This window comes from Corvus kubaryi, unplaced genomic scaffold, assembly GCF_017639235.1.
Source record: "Corvus kubaryi isolate FWS band 111438036 unplaced genomic scaffold, C.kubaryi_AGA036_p1.0 37385, whole genome shotgun sequence".
Lineage (NCBI taxonomy): Eukaryota > Metazoa > Chordata > Aves > Passeriformes > Corvidae > Corvus > Corvus kubaryi.
Genome location: NW_024581127.1, coordinates 32,897,913 through 32,910,936, shown reverse-complemented (window position 1 = coordinate 32,910,936; position 13,024 = coordinate 32,897,913). Strand labels below are relative to the sequence as shown.

General features: G+C 36.9%; 1 protein-coding gene across 8 annotated transcripts in view; it reads left to right on the top strand.

Moving 5' to 3' along the window:
• TRAPPC9 (trafficking protein particle complex subunit 9) overlaps window positions 1-13,024 on the top strand; it is a 461,101-nt gene that overhangs the window by 155,505 nt on the left and 292,572 nt on the right. For all 8 annotated transcript variants that reach the window (XM_042036518.1, XM_042036517.1, XM_042036521.1 and 5 more), the window contains 2 exons: window positions 375-517; window positions 11,239-11,349. In XM_042036518.1, coding sequence (XP_041892452.1) covers window positions 375-517; window positions 11,239-11,349 — 254 coding nt within the window. The remainder of the gene's footprint in view (window positions 1-374; window positions 518-11,238; window positions 11,350-13,024) is intronic.

Here is a 13,024-nt window from a genome sequence, read left to right as displayed (position 1 = left end):
TTCATTTGATTTTACAGATCATGAAGTGGTGAATATTTTTCAACAGTATGAAAGAGTGCAGCATTTCATAAACACTAAAGTCTTCTAAGCAATTATAAGATCTTGATTTTTTTCAGTGTTGAATGTGGTATGGGGAGGAATTATGTAAAGGGAAGTCCAGCTGACTTTGTGCTGCACTCTAGTTTTTAAAAGGATTAGGCAACTCTTTGCCTAAGCTGCAGTTATTTGTTAGATTGCCTTTTTTCCTGAGATAACAGAACGGATGGGTTAGGAAAGCAAATTTGCAAATCACTTCTGTGGCCAAATTTAATTGAACTTGTGAAATGCACCGTAGTGAAAAACAGCTAACAAGGTATTGACTTTTATGTCTCTAGACACTGGAAGCCATTTTGAATTTCAAGTACTCTGGTGGACCAGGACATGCTGAAGGATATTACAGGAACCTTGCCCTGGGCCTCCATGTAGAGGTGGAGCCCTCTGTTTTCTTCACTCGCATCAGTACCCTGCCAGCAACAAGGTGAGCCTTGCCTTGACTCTTGAAATCTCACTCATTGTCTCTGTTCTATTGAACCATATTGGAAACATTTTCAGTATCATCAGCAACATGTAGGTAAAGAATTACATGAAGAAATTTTCAAAATTTCTCATTGAGGAGTTTATTGGAGCAATTCATGTTCATTCAACAGTTTCTGAGCTTCAAACATTTTCTCCTGATGATTTATTTTAGCAGGGACAGGATATCTCATGTTTATGGTACAGTTTGATTACATTTTTTCTGTATCTCTTAGCAGTTGTGGTGTGTTGTGCATTACAGAGTTTGGTGTTTGTATAACAGAATCTTACCCAAAATGCAGGTGTGAATGATGTGATGAATAAATTGTGACCAGACTCTGCTTTGGTGCTTGTTTTCTCTTGTAAACCACAGAGCAATTTCACATATCATAGTGAAGGTTAAAAAACAAGGCAACACTTGATGGTGGTCAAACGTGATGACAAAATTTGAATAAAATTCGTCAGCCACTGAGTGCAATCAATTTTAATAATTAGTAGGATTATTGTAAAAAAACCCCTCTGTGTACAATGGGAGCAAGAATTTGGTTTGATTTAAATTCTGAGATTATTTCAATGCAGTTATGTATTGCAACACTAATAATAATAATAATAATAGTTGAGAGGGAACTTAATTATTCAAGAGATTCCTACTGGGCTGGGACCGTTTCATGACAGACTTCAGAAATCTGAAGATGGGCAAGAAGGAAATGCCAGTCTAGGAGATACTGGGTGAATATTTAATTTTCAAGGGAAAGAATTCAGTCACCAGTATCATACCATGGCAAAAATGTCCAGGGATGGATGGACAGCCTGTGGCAGCAACATAGCCTGAAAAACAGGGCTGTGAGCAGAAGAATTAAAGCCTCAAGGAAAGTTTTTAGGCTTCAACATGAAGAGAAGTTGGAGAGTCAGGAACAGGAAGAGTGATAAGATGGGACTTATGTTAAAACATACATTTAAAGAAACTGCTGGTCTTGGTGAAGGAAAGATGACTGACAAGGGAGTGGAGTTTGTAATCATGGCACTGCCAAGAAGAATGGGATTCTGTTTTTCACCACAGGTGATACAGGAAATAATGACCTTTGCAAATAGCAAGGGAATTTTAGGTTAGGCAAAGATTGTGAAACGCTGCAACAGTTCTTTAAGAAAATGTTAAAAAATGAGACAAAGAGGATTATTTTTAGTGAGGCATTTGTGTCCTGCTCTTGTAAAACCATATGGCTCTATTAGTAAGCAAGTTTCTTGAGCATTTTGCTGCTTGAAAGTGTAACATAATAGGCATGGTTTTATTATTTTAGGAACTGGTCAAGTAAAGCAAATTTAATGCTGCTTGGCAAAGTCAGAACATGGTATCCAGAACAACTGTTTGCAAAATCCTGGGCCCCTTTTTAATGATGTCCAGAGTCTCATCCCTGCAATGGCACATTCTTCAGCATTTGTAAGGTTTTCGAGATTGAATAAGTGATCTCTCTTGAACAACCTGGAAGCACCACAGCATCAACTTGAAATAGTTTTCAAGAAGAATCATCATACAGGTTAAAATAACTGGGTTTCATTTATTATTTGAATGCATAGTCCCCTCCATTCAGTGTCAAAAAAGCTCTCCATACTCTCAAAATGTGTGTTTTTAATGGTTTAATTTAATAGACTGCTCTATGGTTCACTGCAATTCCTTATAGTTACAGGGTGGATCGGGTGTGAAGCTGCAAACCTTCCATAAAAGCTTCAAATGCAACCTGATGGGTTTTTTTTGACTCCCCCTTGTTGGGATGTTGGCCTTTTGTGCTTGGCTTCCCCAGCTATGTTTTGTGTAGGACAAGGTTATCCTACCCCTGCCTTGTCAGTCCGCTCTCAGGAGTTCATGATGTGGAGCAAGTATTTAATCCTGAAATCTTTAAAAATAGATGGAGGTGCTAATTCAAAGGCAGAGTTTCTGTGTTCAGCAGGGCACAGTTTCCCACATCATGCGGCAGCTGGAGCTATATTTAGTGGCTCCAATTCAGCCAAGTGCTTCAGCTCACACTGTGTGTGTTTGCTTCATCCTTTGCCTGTTCATCACTCTGTTCAGCAGTTAAGTCAGTGGAAACTTTCAGTAGTTTGCTGACTGGAGATGTAGTTAAAGATGTGGCTGCTTTTAAGGGTGCCTAAAAGCTTTACTGAGCTGGAGAAAAAGACTGTAATATTTACATTTCTCTCAGAAATGTTTTCTTGCTAGACCTGTCAAAAGGCTTTGTTGTTGTTGTTGTTGTTACTTCAGGTATATATTGTTTGCTAAGTCATGAGTGCATTTTGGTGTTCTTATCTCTTCCTGCTTGTTCCATGCCATTGGCTTTAGTGATCTGTAACACTGTTCCTTTGCTCTTGCATCCCTGTGCAGATTCTCCACTGGAAGGAGAAGTCATGGCATTTGATATTATCATTTAGTGAAAAAATGCCAGAAATGTGTATCCCAATCTGCTAAGGGTAACTGTTCATCATTAGAGGAAAAAAAGTTTAATTTTTTACTGTTGATCATCTCTGCCAATGTCTGATACACAATGACAGCAAATTATAAGTTGTTTGTTTGTGGTTTTTTTTTTTTTTTTACTTTTGCTTGCTCTTGTAAAAACTCAGATCTGGTTTCCTTTTGATTTACAACTGAGACTTCATTTCTTAAATACTGTCTTAGGTGCTGGGCTGTTTTTGTTTAGTCATTACAAGAAATTGTATTTTATCATTTACCTCCTTAGCTGTCATTTCAGAATGGAAGTTGTCATTGTTTTCATTATCTGGCTTAAATTTTTTCCTTTTCTTTTTCATTTTATTTTTTTATTTTACATTTTTTCCCCCACAAAAGTAAGAAACATTAGGTTACTAACTCCTGGGCTTAAAAAGTCAAAGCAAACTAAAATAACTTAGAGCATTGATTCTTCCCTTAGGCCTTTAGTGAAAAAAACCTCAGGAAAAACGTTAATGAAAACACTTCACCCCCCATTGTAACATTAAGATTGTGGTTTATGTAAAAGTCTTCCAAACTTAATTGGTATTTCTTCTATTTAGCTGCTTGAGCAGAAATGCATGGGAAATATCAATGAAACAACTGGGGATTTGGGCTTGGGTTCTGGTTTTTTAAATATCTAAGCAAAATTATATCGTTGACTCATGCACAAGCTCCTGCCTCATGGGGAGAAGTTTCATTAACCACATCTCCAGCAGATCTTCAGTTAAGTTTATATCATGACAACAGAGCCTTTTAACCTTTGTGCTGGTCTGTGGGGGTGTTGAGATGGGTTGGATGCAGCTGCAGTGCCTGATCTGTGGCCTGATTCTGGTTCAGATCTCAGCTCTCCCCACACCTAATTCTGGTTCAGATCTCAGCCCTGCTGTTGGGGCACATGATGTTCTGTCAGTGAAGGGCTTCATCTGCTCCAAGGTCCTTCACTGTGCTCCGTCTGCTGCCTACATCCAGAGGAGCTGGCAGAGCAGCCTTGTGCTGGGAAATATTCCCTCTGATCATGTTACCCGTGATCCTTGGCTCTGCTTGTTCATGTGTGCAGGGAGGGGATTGTCCCAGGAGGCATCACCAAAAACACAGGAGTTGGAAGCAGCCCTGGAATGGGGTGTGAGAGATAAAGAGTTAATGTTGCGAGTTCTCCCACTCTGTCCTGCAGCTCAATGAAGTCTTGAAGGGCTTCAGGAATCTACTTGTTTAACCACTTATTTATCAAAAATGCAGATACATCTGTATATTAAAATTGTACTAATTGTCTTCTGTAATTGGCCATACCACGGCAATTGATTCCTTACCAGGGCTTAGCCCCAAAACACTGCTGTGCTTCCAGGCCTCCAAGCAGCGCAGTTACCAGCAGGTTCCAGACTGATGGTGGGGATCCCATGATCTGATCCTAGACTGCCAGTGGAGATGGGATGCAAATGTTCAGTGTAAGGATACATTCTGTTGATGGTTTTGTGTGATTCTCCTCCTCATTTTGATATCCTGTTAGCTCTAAGCAAGTCTGCTGTTGAAACTTACCTAGGTTGTGTTGAACAATCTTCTTTATACCTGTTGTTTCTCTCAGAGGTGTTATCTGCCAGTTTTCATGGACACTGAATGTCCTTCCTTATTGCCTTTATAAAAGAGCATGAAAAAATGCCAGAAAAAATACTGCACGTCTGACAAGAATTCAAGTAAGGTGTGCTCTGCACGTTGTGAGGGGCCTGCTGGTTGCCTTGTGTCCCTTGCCACTGTGCCATCAGTACAAAAGTGTCTTAAGTGAGAGCCTAAGCCAGAAAATGTTGATTTTGTTTATTGCAAATGTGGTGAGACAGTCTGAATTTGTAGATGAAGTCAATCCTCAGGGATGGTGCCTTCACTTTTAAGCCAAGTTGGGAATCCAGTTAAGTAATAATATTCTTACCTGTAAATTCTACAAATTCAAGATGATAAGGTAATTTTTTAATCTTTAAGTTTTTTTGTGGGGCAGAATACTTTCTGTCTTGAAACCACCATATAGCTGCTGAGACATCAGCTGCAGATCTCTTCTGGCAAGTGCTGAGCCTTAGACTCTGTTCTTGTATTTGAGTCAAAGGGAAAAAAAAAGGAATTGTAGCAGGTTAACACTGTTAATTCAAAGTGCCAATTCATCTAGCCATAGGTTCAAGGTAATTTTCCTTTGTGTCATTAATGTAGATCATTAAATGAAATTATTTGGTTTTGTCAAGAAGGCATCAATTCAAAGCAGAACCTGCAGTGTGTTCCCTTGTTTGAGATTTCTCATTGTTTTGTATATAAAGTTAAGATGCATTTTTTTCCGACTTGATTTCGCTGAGTGTTTGAAGACAGAGCAATCTTGGTTGTGCTGAGGGTTCTCAGGAGGTCCTCAGCTGGGTGGGTAGAACTTTGAGGTTTAATGAAATCAGATACAATTTTTAGAATTTCCATTCCAGTTCCCAAGGTTGCCCCTGTTTTTGCTACAGTAAATCGCAGCACATCAGGTTTGGATCAGTAATCCTGATTATTGTATATTTACAAATTATACAAGGGAAAGAGTAAACAGAATTGTTTCTTCAGTTGTGCTCTAACAGACCTGTTTGTTACATGATAAGAAGTTATGTAGCACTTTCTGAAACCCTTCTTGGTTTTATATAGCCAGATTTTTAAATTAAGTGTTCACATTTGCTACATTCAGAATGACAATCAGCCACCTACTGATAGGCAGCAGTTTATAGTCTTCTCTTTCTCAGTATTTTGGTGTTCAAAATGTCATAGAGCTTTGAAGGGTGGAGAAAAACCTCTTTTGTTTGGGTGCTTGAAGAGCAAGATGTTTAGTTTGGAGGAAGACTTAAGATATGACCTGTTTGAAGTGATCTGCTGTTTCTACATGGAGAAAATAATTAGTATTAAATTCACTGTTTTGTTAATGAAAAATATTAATACTAAAAGTCAGTCAAAATGGGAACCAGGCAAATTCAACTAAATAAAGCAAATAGTGCTCTCATTTGGTGCAATTAAACTGACAAATCATTAGGAAAATCTGTCAAGCATTGGATTTATATCAATGTTCTCAGGACTGGATGTCATTCTAAAATATATTCCTTATTTATACATTATTGAGCTCAATATAGATTTTACTGAGTGGTAACTCATGACGCGTGGGAGGTTACACCCAATAGTTAAATTATCTTGGTAATCAGAGGTATTTAACTTCTGCTAATGGTGTAACACTGCAGCGAGTTCATGAAAGAGCAGCAAAAAGTAGCTTGCAGATTGAGAGAATTGATTTTTGAGATCAAAATGTTAAATATGTATGGTTTGTCATATGAAGATGTGAGAACATAAATCTGCAAATATTTATAGATGTGCTGGGAATATTTAGCATAAGTGAAAAGGTTTACAACTGGGAGAAGTCAGATGAGGACGCTTCTTGGAATATGTGAAAAGACCTTTTGCCAGTAAGGTGGATAAACTGACTTAATCATCTGAAGTTAATCTTGAGAACTTCATTTTTAGATCATTTATTAAACATTACATTAAAGAAGACCCTATTGAAGACACAACAGCACCAACAGAGGTACTGTAGGTTGTTGTTCTGCTGTGTTGCTCTTTGTGTTGGTCAGTGGATTTTGGAGGACAGGGTTGTCATGTGTCACACCACTGTCATCAGAGCCAAAGCTTCTCTTCCCTGTCTGTGTCCAATTCTGAGTAATGATGGCTGTTCAAAGAAAACAGATGAGAAGCAAAAACAACCCCAAAACCACCAAAAACCCCCGTGGATATGAAAATACTCCATGATTTCAGTTGATGGGAAAGTGAGATGAGTCAGGATGCAGAAAACTTACCAACCCCCCTGAGAGTTTCTTGTTTAAAGTGACTTTAAAACTAAGCTAGAGACTGAACTGCAGAGAGATTTTTCACTGAAGTGAGCCATCATTGCAGCTGCATTTGGGGTTTAATTCTGCGTTCAGTGTTACTGAAGAATATCCTCTGCTGTCATTTCAAGTAATCACAATCCTCCTGAAAGAGATTTCTAGATCACAGTGTCATTGTCATTTGCCTGAAGTTCCCATGGCCCCAGTTTTGTGCCTGTTTTTGGAACCATAACTGGCATTGTAAGATTTTAAAAATACAGCATGATTCATTTTGCTGCTGACTTTTGCTTGTTCTATATTCTCAGTTCTGCAGTAGATGATAAGAGAAATTCATTTCTATACTAAATCTCTAAGACACTGTTGAATTAACTCAATTTTCAATTAAAAAAAAAGTTCCTTAATTTTTTTTAGTATCAGTATTGACTTAAATTTGCTTGTTATTCTGAGATGTTCAGATGATAAATCAATCTGCTGAAAATATTACCTTGTAATTCTGGTTTTCACCTGTACAACCTTCTGCAGTTTTGTCTCACTTGTAAAAGAAAATCTTGAACATGACGTTTATGGAAGATTTTTCAAAAGCAAACATCATGACCATATAAGGAAGATTATCAAAATGGAAAAATGTTTGGGTGCTGTGATTTTCAGTAGGCTTAATTTATTGGACCCAGACTTATTTCCTTTCCATTAGATGGGAAGAAGAGTCAAACCCTTTCAAGAACGTTTGTTCTGCATCCTGGTGTCTGTACATGGTCCAGCACAGCTGATGATGGTTTCACGTTGTGTGTTTGATACTAAACCACAAACCCACCCCACCCAAACACAAACTGACTTTTCTGGATGTGTTCAATCCAAACCCTCAAAAGGAGCTGGTAACAGTGAAATAACCCCTAAGAAAAGACTGGGGAGCCACTGGTGACCCTTCACAATGTGCGAAATGTGGGAGATGGTGTTCTCTGCCTTCCCTGGGATGAATGGTAACTAACACCTACTTGACTAAACTTAGAGGAGTCAAAATCTACCCTCCTCAAATAAATATTTAGTGTAAACTGTGGCATGGTGGTGGATAGTTTGGGAAAGGGAGAAGAAATTGTGTACATGTGGGCAAGTCTTTCCCAGTTCGATAAATCTCTGGCTTATGACTGGTGTTTCTCTCTCAAACATGTATAGGCCATTATGGTATATAATTTAATCAACTTCAGATCCATTTATTATTTTGAGTGGTTTAATTTTTTTTTTTTTTAAGCTGGCAGACTTCAAAAAAAGTGATTTACATAGTGCTGAGGTCACCACTAGTAGCCTAAGATTTGGTGAATTGCCTTAAAATCCTTAAAACAATTTGATGTTTCAAATTTTCTGGTAAAGAGCTTGGTTTAAGCAACACATTTCTGACTGCACTTAAAATAGGGGTTCAGCAAAATCTCACTGGAGTTCCTTTATCACACTTACATGAACATGATTTGCCTCTCAAATCTCCTTTACAGACACGGAAATAGGTTCTTTAATTTCTGTCTTGCAAAGGATGGCCTTATGTATGTTCTTCTGGAGAGAAAATTGATATCAATTATTTGGTTTTCTTATTAATTCTTTGTTTTCCTGGAACCTTCATAACTCAGCATCATGAGTTCTACACAGTCCTACTGATTGCAGCATGTTAAAAAAAAATCCTGCTAGTTCTCAGGTTTTCAGCAAATTCTTCTTTAACAATTTGTGTGTTTCTTTTTCTTTTTTTAATCTTTATTTTGACAATATGTGTGATTTTCCAGAGCTTTTGCTTTCTTGGTTGCCTTACTTAGATGCAGCTTCTGTTTGAAGCTTGCTGTTTAAATTAAAAATTTTTTGTAACCTTTATTTGTGTTTGGTTTTTGTTGCTGTAATAGTCTCTTTGAAACTGTCCTGTATTTACTCTGAAGATCTAGTGCTATCTTTTTCTACAGTCTTAATGTTACTTCCATTTTTTTCACACTAATATCTGATTCTTCTAAGTTTTCAAGGTACTGTAATAATTCTGGAACTTCGAGTTTTATATTTTTTTTAACTTAAAGATTTCCCTGGAGAATTAACTTAAAATTGACAGGGAAAGAATGATTTCTCCTACATGTCTATTTTTTGTACTGTTGGAAGAGAAGGAAATAAATGTCATGATGATAAATAATTTTCAAGAATTCATATTTGGGAATTTTTAATATTAGTGATCTTGTTTAGTCCTGAAGGGCAGCTGCTTGTGCAGCTCCTTTGTGGCAGGAATTGTTTTATTTGCAAAACTTTGGCTCTGCTGCCAGAAGATATTGCAGGAGGCTTGCATGTTTTTTGTCTGGGTTTACTGTGGCAGAAATAGAAAATTCCTTCCATATTAAGTTTTTTAAACTTCATTTACACTGGAAGTTTCTCTTCCAGATCATCACGTTGTATCTACTGGAGATGCAGAGGTTGTCTGAGACTTCACAGGTCTCTCCCACTCTCCCAGTGATGAGAGAGAAGCTGATAAAAGCTTTACCCCCTTTTCTTTTCCATTCCTTTCTGGTAACTGACTCAAGTCCTGCCCTTCCAGTTATTTCTTTCTTGTGAGTTCTAAGGAAGGAAGTTTCTAACAAGAGCCATGGCTCCTTATTTGTTCTAAATTTTTGAGCTTTGACATGTTTGCTTCAGGCACTCAGCTGCCTTCCTGCATCCCCCTCTATATTCAGTAGTCATTGGGGTTTTACACAGAGAGAGAAATCTCTTAAAATATATATATAAAAGCCTCCACCCCCACTTTTGCTTTTTATTCTTTCTAAGAGACATGGTGCTGACCCCAGCAGTGCTTTCTTGTCTCGCAGTGCCTGGCTGCAGGTGACATTATTGTCACTTTGTGACCTAAACCTTGACCTCCTGGGCTTGTCCTGGGAGTGTTCCCAAATCAGGGGTTGGCAAAACATTTCCTCTTGTGTGTGCTCTGGAAGGGACATCTCTGATTTTCAGAAGAGAGTTGTATTATGGACCAGAGAATCTATTCCCAAAGCGGAACAGTTCTTAAACTCCTGCACCTCTGAGTTTAATGAATTTTGGAATGGTGTTTCAGTTCAATTGTAAATTATTGTGCAATAAATGGAAATATTTAAATAAGTATTCTTGGTTGCCCAAGACACTCAACTGTAGCTTGAACTTGTACATTGAAGGATGGCTCTGACAACTCTCACCTCACCAATATTCTTCTTTCTTCCCTTTTTGGAATATTTCTGGGTTGTTCAGTAGCTTCTTGGGAAGTTCTGAATTTCAGGTAGATTGATAAAGTGTTTTTGCAACTGTCTGATTGTATTTGGTATTTTGGTACCTGGTTCCAATAAATTTTCATGTGTATTATATTTTTATCACCAATGCTGCTATTTCTGCTTAGTCTCACAAGGAAGAAAAGGTTGTAAATTAGAATAAAATGTTCCAAAATATTAATTTGAATAAAACATTAATTGAAAAAATTAACATGTAATTGTATTAAATAGTAACTAAATTAGTAAATTGCTAATTTTAATAATATTAACTTAATAAGACTGGTGAACATTATAAAATAATATTATTTTTACTTAAAAAGTTTATTAGAATGAACTTTTGCAGTAAGTTCTATTCTGTAGCTTTGTCTGCATTATTTTTTGGGGTTACCAGTAATGTAGTTGGTGTATTTCCATCAAATCCCTCTGGGAAAATTTGTATTTGAAGGATAGTAGCTGAGAAATATTAAGTTTTTTTGTGAGAAGCGCCTGTGTTTGCCTGTCTTACAGAGGGGAGAGAGTTCTCCCTCCCAGAGAAGTTCTTCTCAAGGTTAAGTGCTCTAATTCACAGCTTGTTTTGGTCTGTAGACAAGCCATGGAAAAGGAATTGCTCCTTGACAATAAATCCAAACCAATTAAAATTTTTGCTTGTGAATTTGTTTCTTAAAGGGGTAATGTCAAGGTAATTTTAAATAATACAACTCTTTTTTTTATGTAAAGGCTCAAAGAACTGAAAAATTCTGTGGCTTTTTCCACAGAAGTGGATGTGAAAGCTGTGAAGTGAGAATATAGATAGGTGATCAAATGTTGTGGATCTTGATATTGTGCAGGTCAGAATTGTCATGGAACTTCTCCTTAAGATGTACCCTTCTGCTTAGTTTTAGTTAAAAAAAGCCAAAAACAACCAGCTATTAAAAAAGGTGGTTTTAGTAACGGATAAGGATATTCTTACTATTGGAGTAGGAAATAAAACCTGTATGTGAATGTGTGTATTTTTTGCATATATATTTATATCCATGTATAAATATTAATTTTGATAGACATACAATAATATCATCATTGAAATTGTGCTTTTTCCCCTCTATCTAAACAGCACCCGGCAGTGTCACCTCCTTCTTGATGTCTTCAATTCAACAGAGCATGAGTTGACCATCAGTGCCAGGAACAATGAAGATTTAATTCTGCATGCTGGGGAGTGTCAGCGGTGAGTGCTGTCACTGTTAAAAGGGCCTGGATTTAACCCTGTTATTTGTATATAGACAACTGATGACATTTGGGGACCTGGTGTTCTTTTTAAACATTGTACACATATCAAAGAATATAAAAGTTTTGCTTTCTTTAAGATGCATCACTAAGTTTTAGCAATATCTCAAGTAAATTTATTTTGGCTCTGCATGTAGTAGTCCTGAAAATAATGAAATACAAAGCAGTTGGTACTGAGGTGTACAGCTCATTTAACTTTTGTACAGTGTTTGAATGTAATTTCCATGTGCTCTGAATGCAATCCTGGTGTTAAAATCTGATCTCAGTAGTTTGTTATCCTTTCCCAGTTCTAAATTTTCTTTACATGGTTCCTCAGCCATTTCCTCAGTTTTCCTACAAAGAAAACTACAGGCAAGAAAAATAGAACTGAAGAAGAAGCAATTCCAATCTCTGTGGGAAAATATATTTCAGATCAAGTAGGCTGTTGGGAGTATTGATTCTTACAACCCTACTGGAGTGATGTACAGCTCATTATTAAGCATTATTTGCCGTTACATACCTGCCTCGGGTTCCTGCTGCTGGCTGTAGCCTGGGGTTGCTTGGTTTATCTTCTTCAGATGATCATTGCATCTGGACTCCAATTTCATCCTAGAAAAGGTGATAATGTGAAAAAGGGAATCTTGCTTTTGAGTCAGGGGCTCCCTGCACCCCTCTCTTCTTTGGGAGAATTGTGCTGCTCTCTTTAAGTCCTGCAAGTGAGAAACTTGCTTAAAGAGAGATGTTTTCATGTCTGCAAACCCCTGGATGAATATTAAGTTCAAAGTCAAACCACGTTAATTGCAAGGAATGCAGCTGTCAAAAAGAATTACAGAATAGGTAAAACAGCAGTAAATTTGGAATGCTTTTTGCCTTGGTGACTCCCAAAGCACAACCAAGTGGAAATACGTTGACTCAAACTCAGGTTGAATATTACTTTACCAAGCAATGGACAAAACCATCAGTAACATACAGTGCTTGTTCCTTTTTTTTGGAAAAAAATGGCTTTTTCTCTTTTTTAAGAAGCAGTCTAAATAGTCACCAAAATGTTCTTTTTCTTATTCATATTGTTTTATAATTTTACTTTTACGCCTCTTGTTTTTTTGAATTGTTTTGTACTTTCAAATCTCTTGAAAGTTTTCATTCCCAGTTTTTGGGACAATATATAACAGATAAAAATTAAGCTACAAATAAGGTTATAAAATTTCTTTGCATCCCTTTGATTGAATTTTATTTTTCTATGGATTTAATATTTTAAATTTAAATATCCTTAAATCATTACATTGTAATGGATATAAACCCTTTCAATCAGTCTTTTGAAACAGTTATTTTTCAAGGGAGATTGTATATGTGTTGGAGGTATTGAAACTTTTTAAGAATAGTGATTTTTATATTTATTGCAAAATGTCTTTTTCCTGGTGGTTAGAAATTGCACTGAGTTTTCTATCAGTTCTAAACTCGTTTATTATCTTATTTCTTGAATGAAGTGCTTTTAGTTGTAAAACTGTGTATATGGCTCCTACGTTGCTCTGAGTTTTAATTTTTATTCTGATGGATCTGCTACAGAAAAGCAGGTGAAACATACACTGGGCTTTAAAATCACCTTCCTGCTCCTAGAAAAGGGCTTTTGTTGCTCTCGG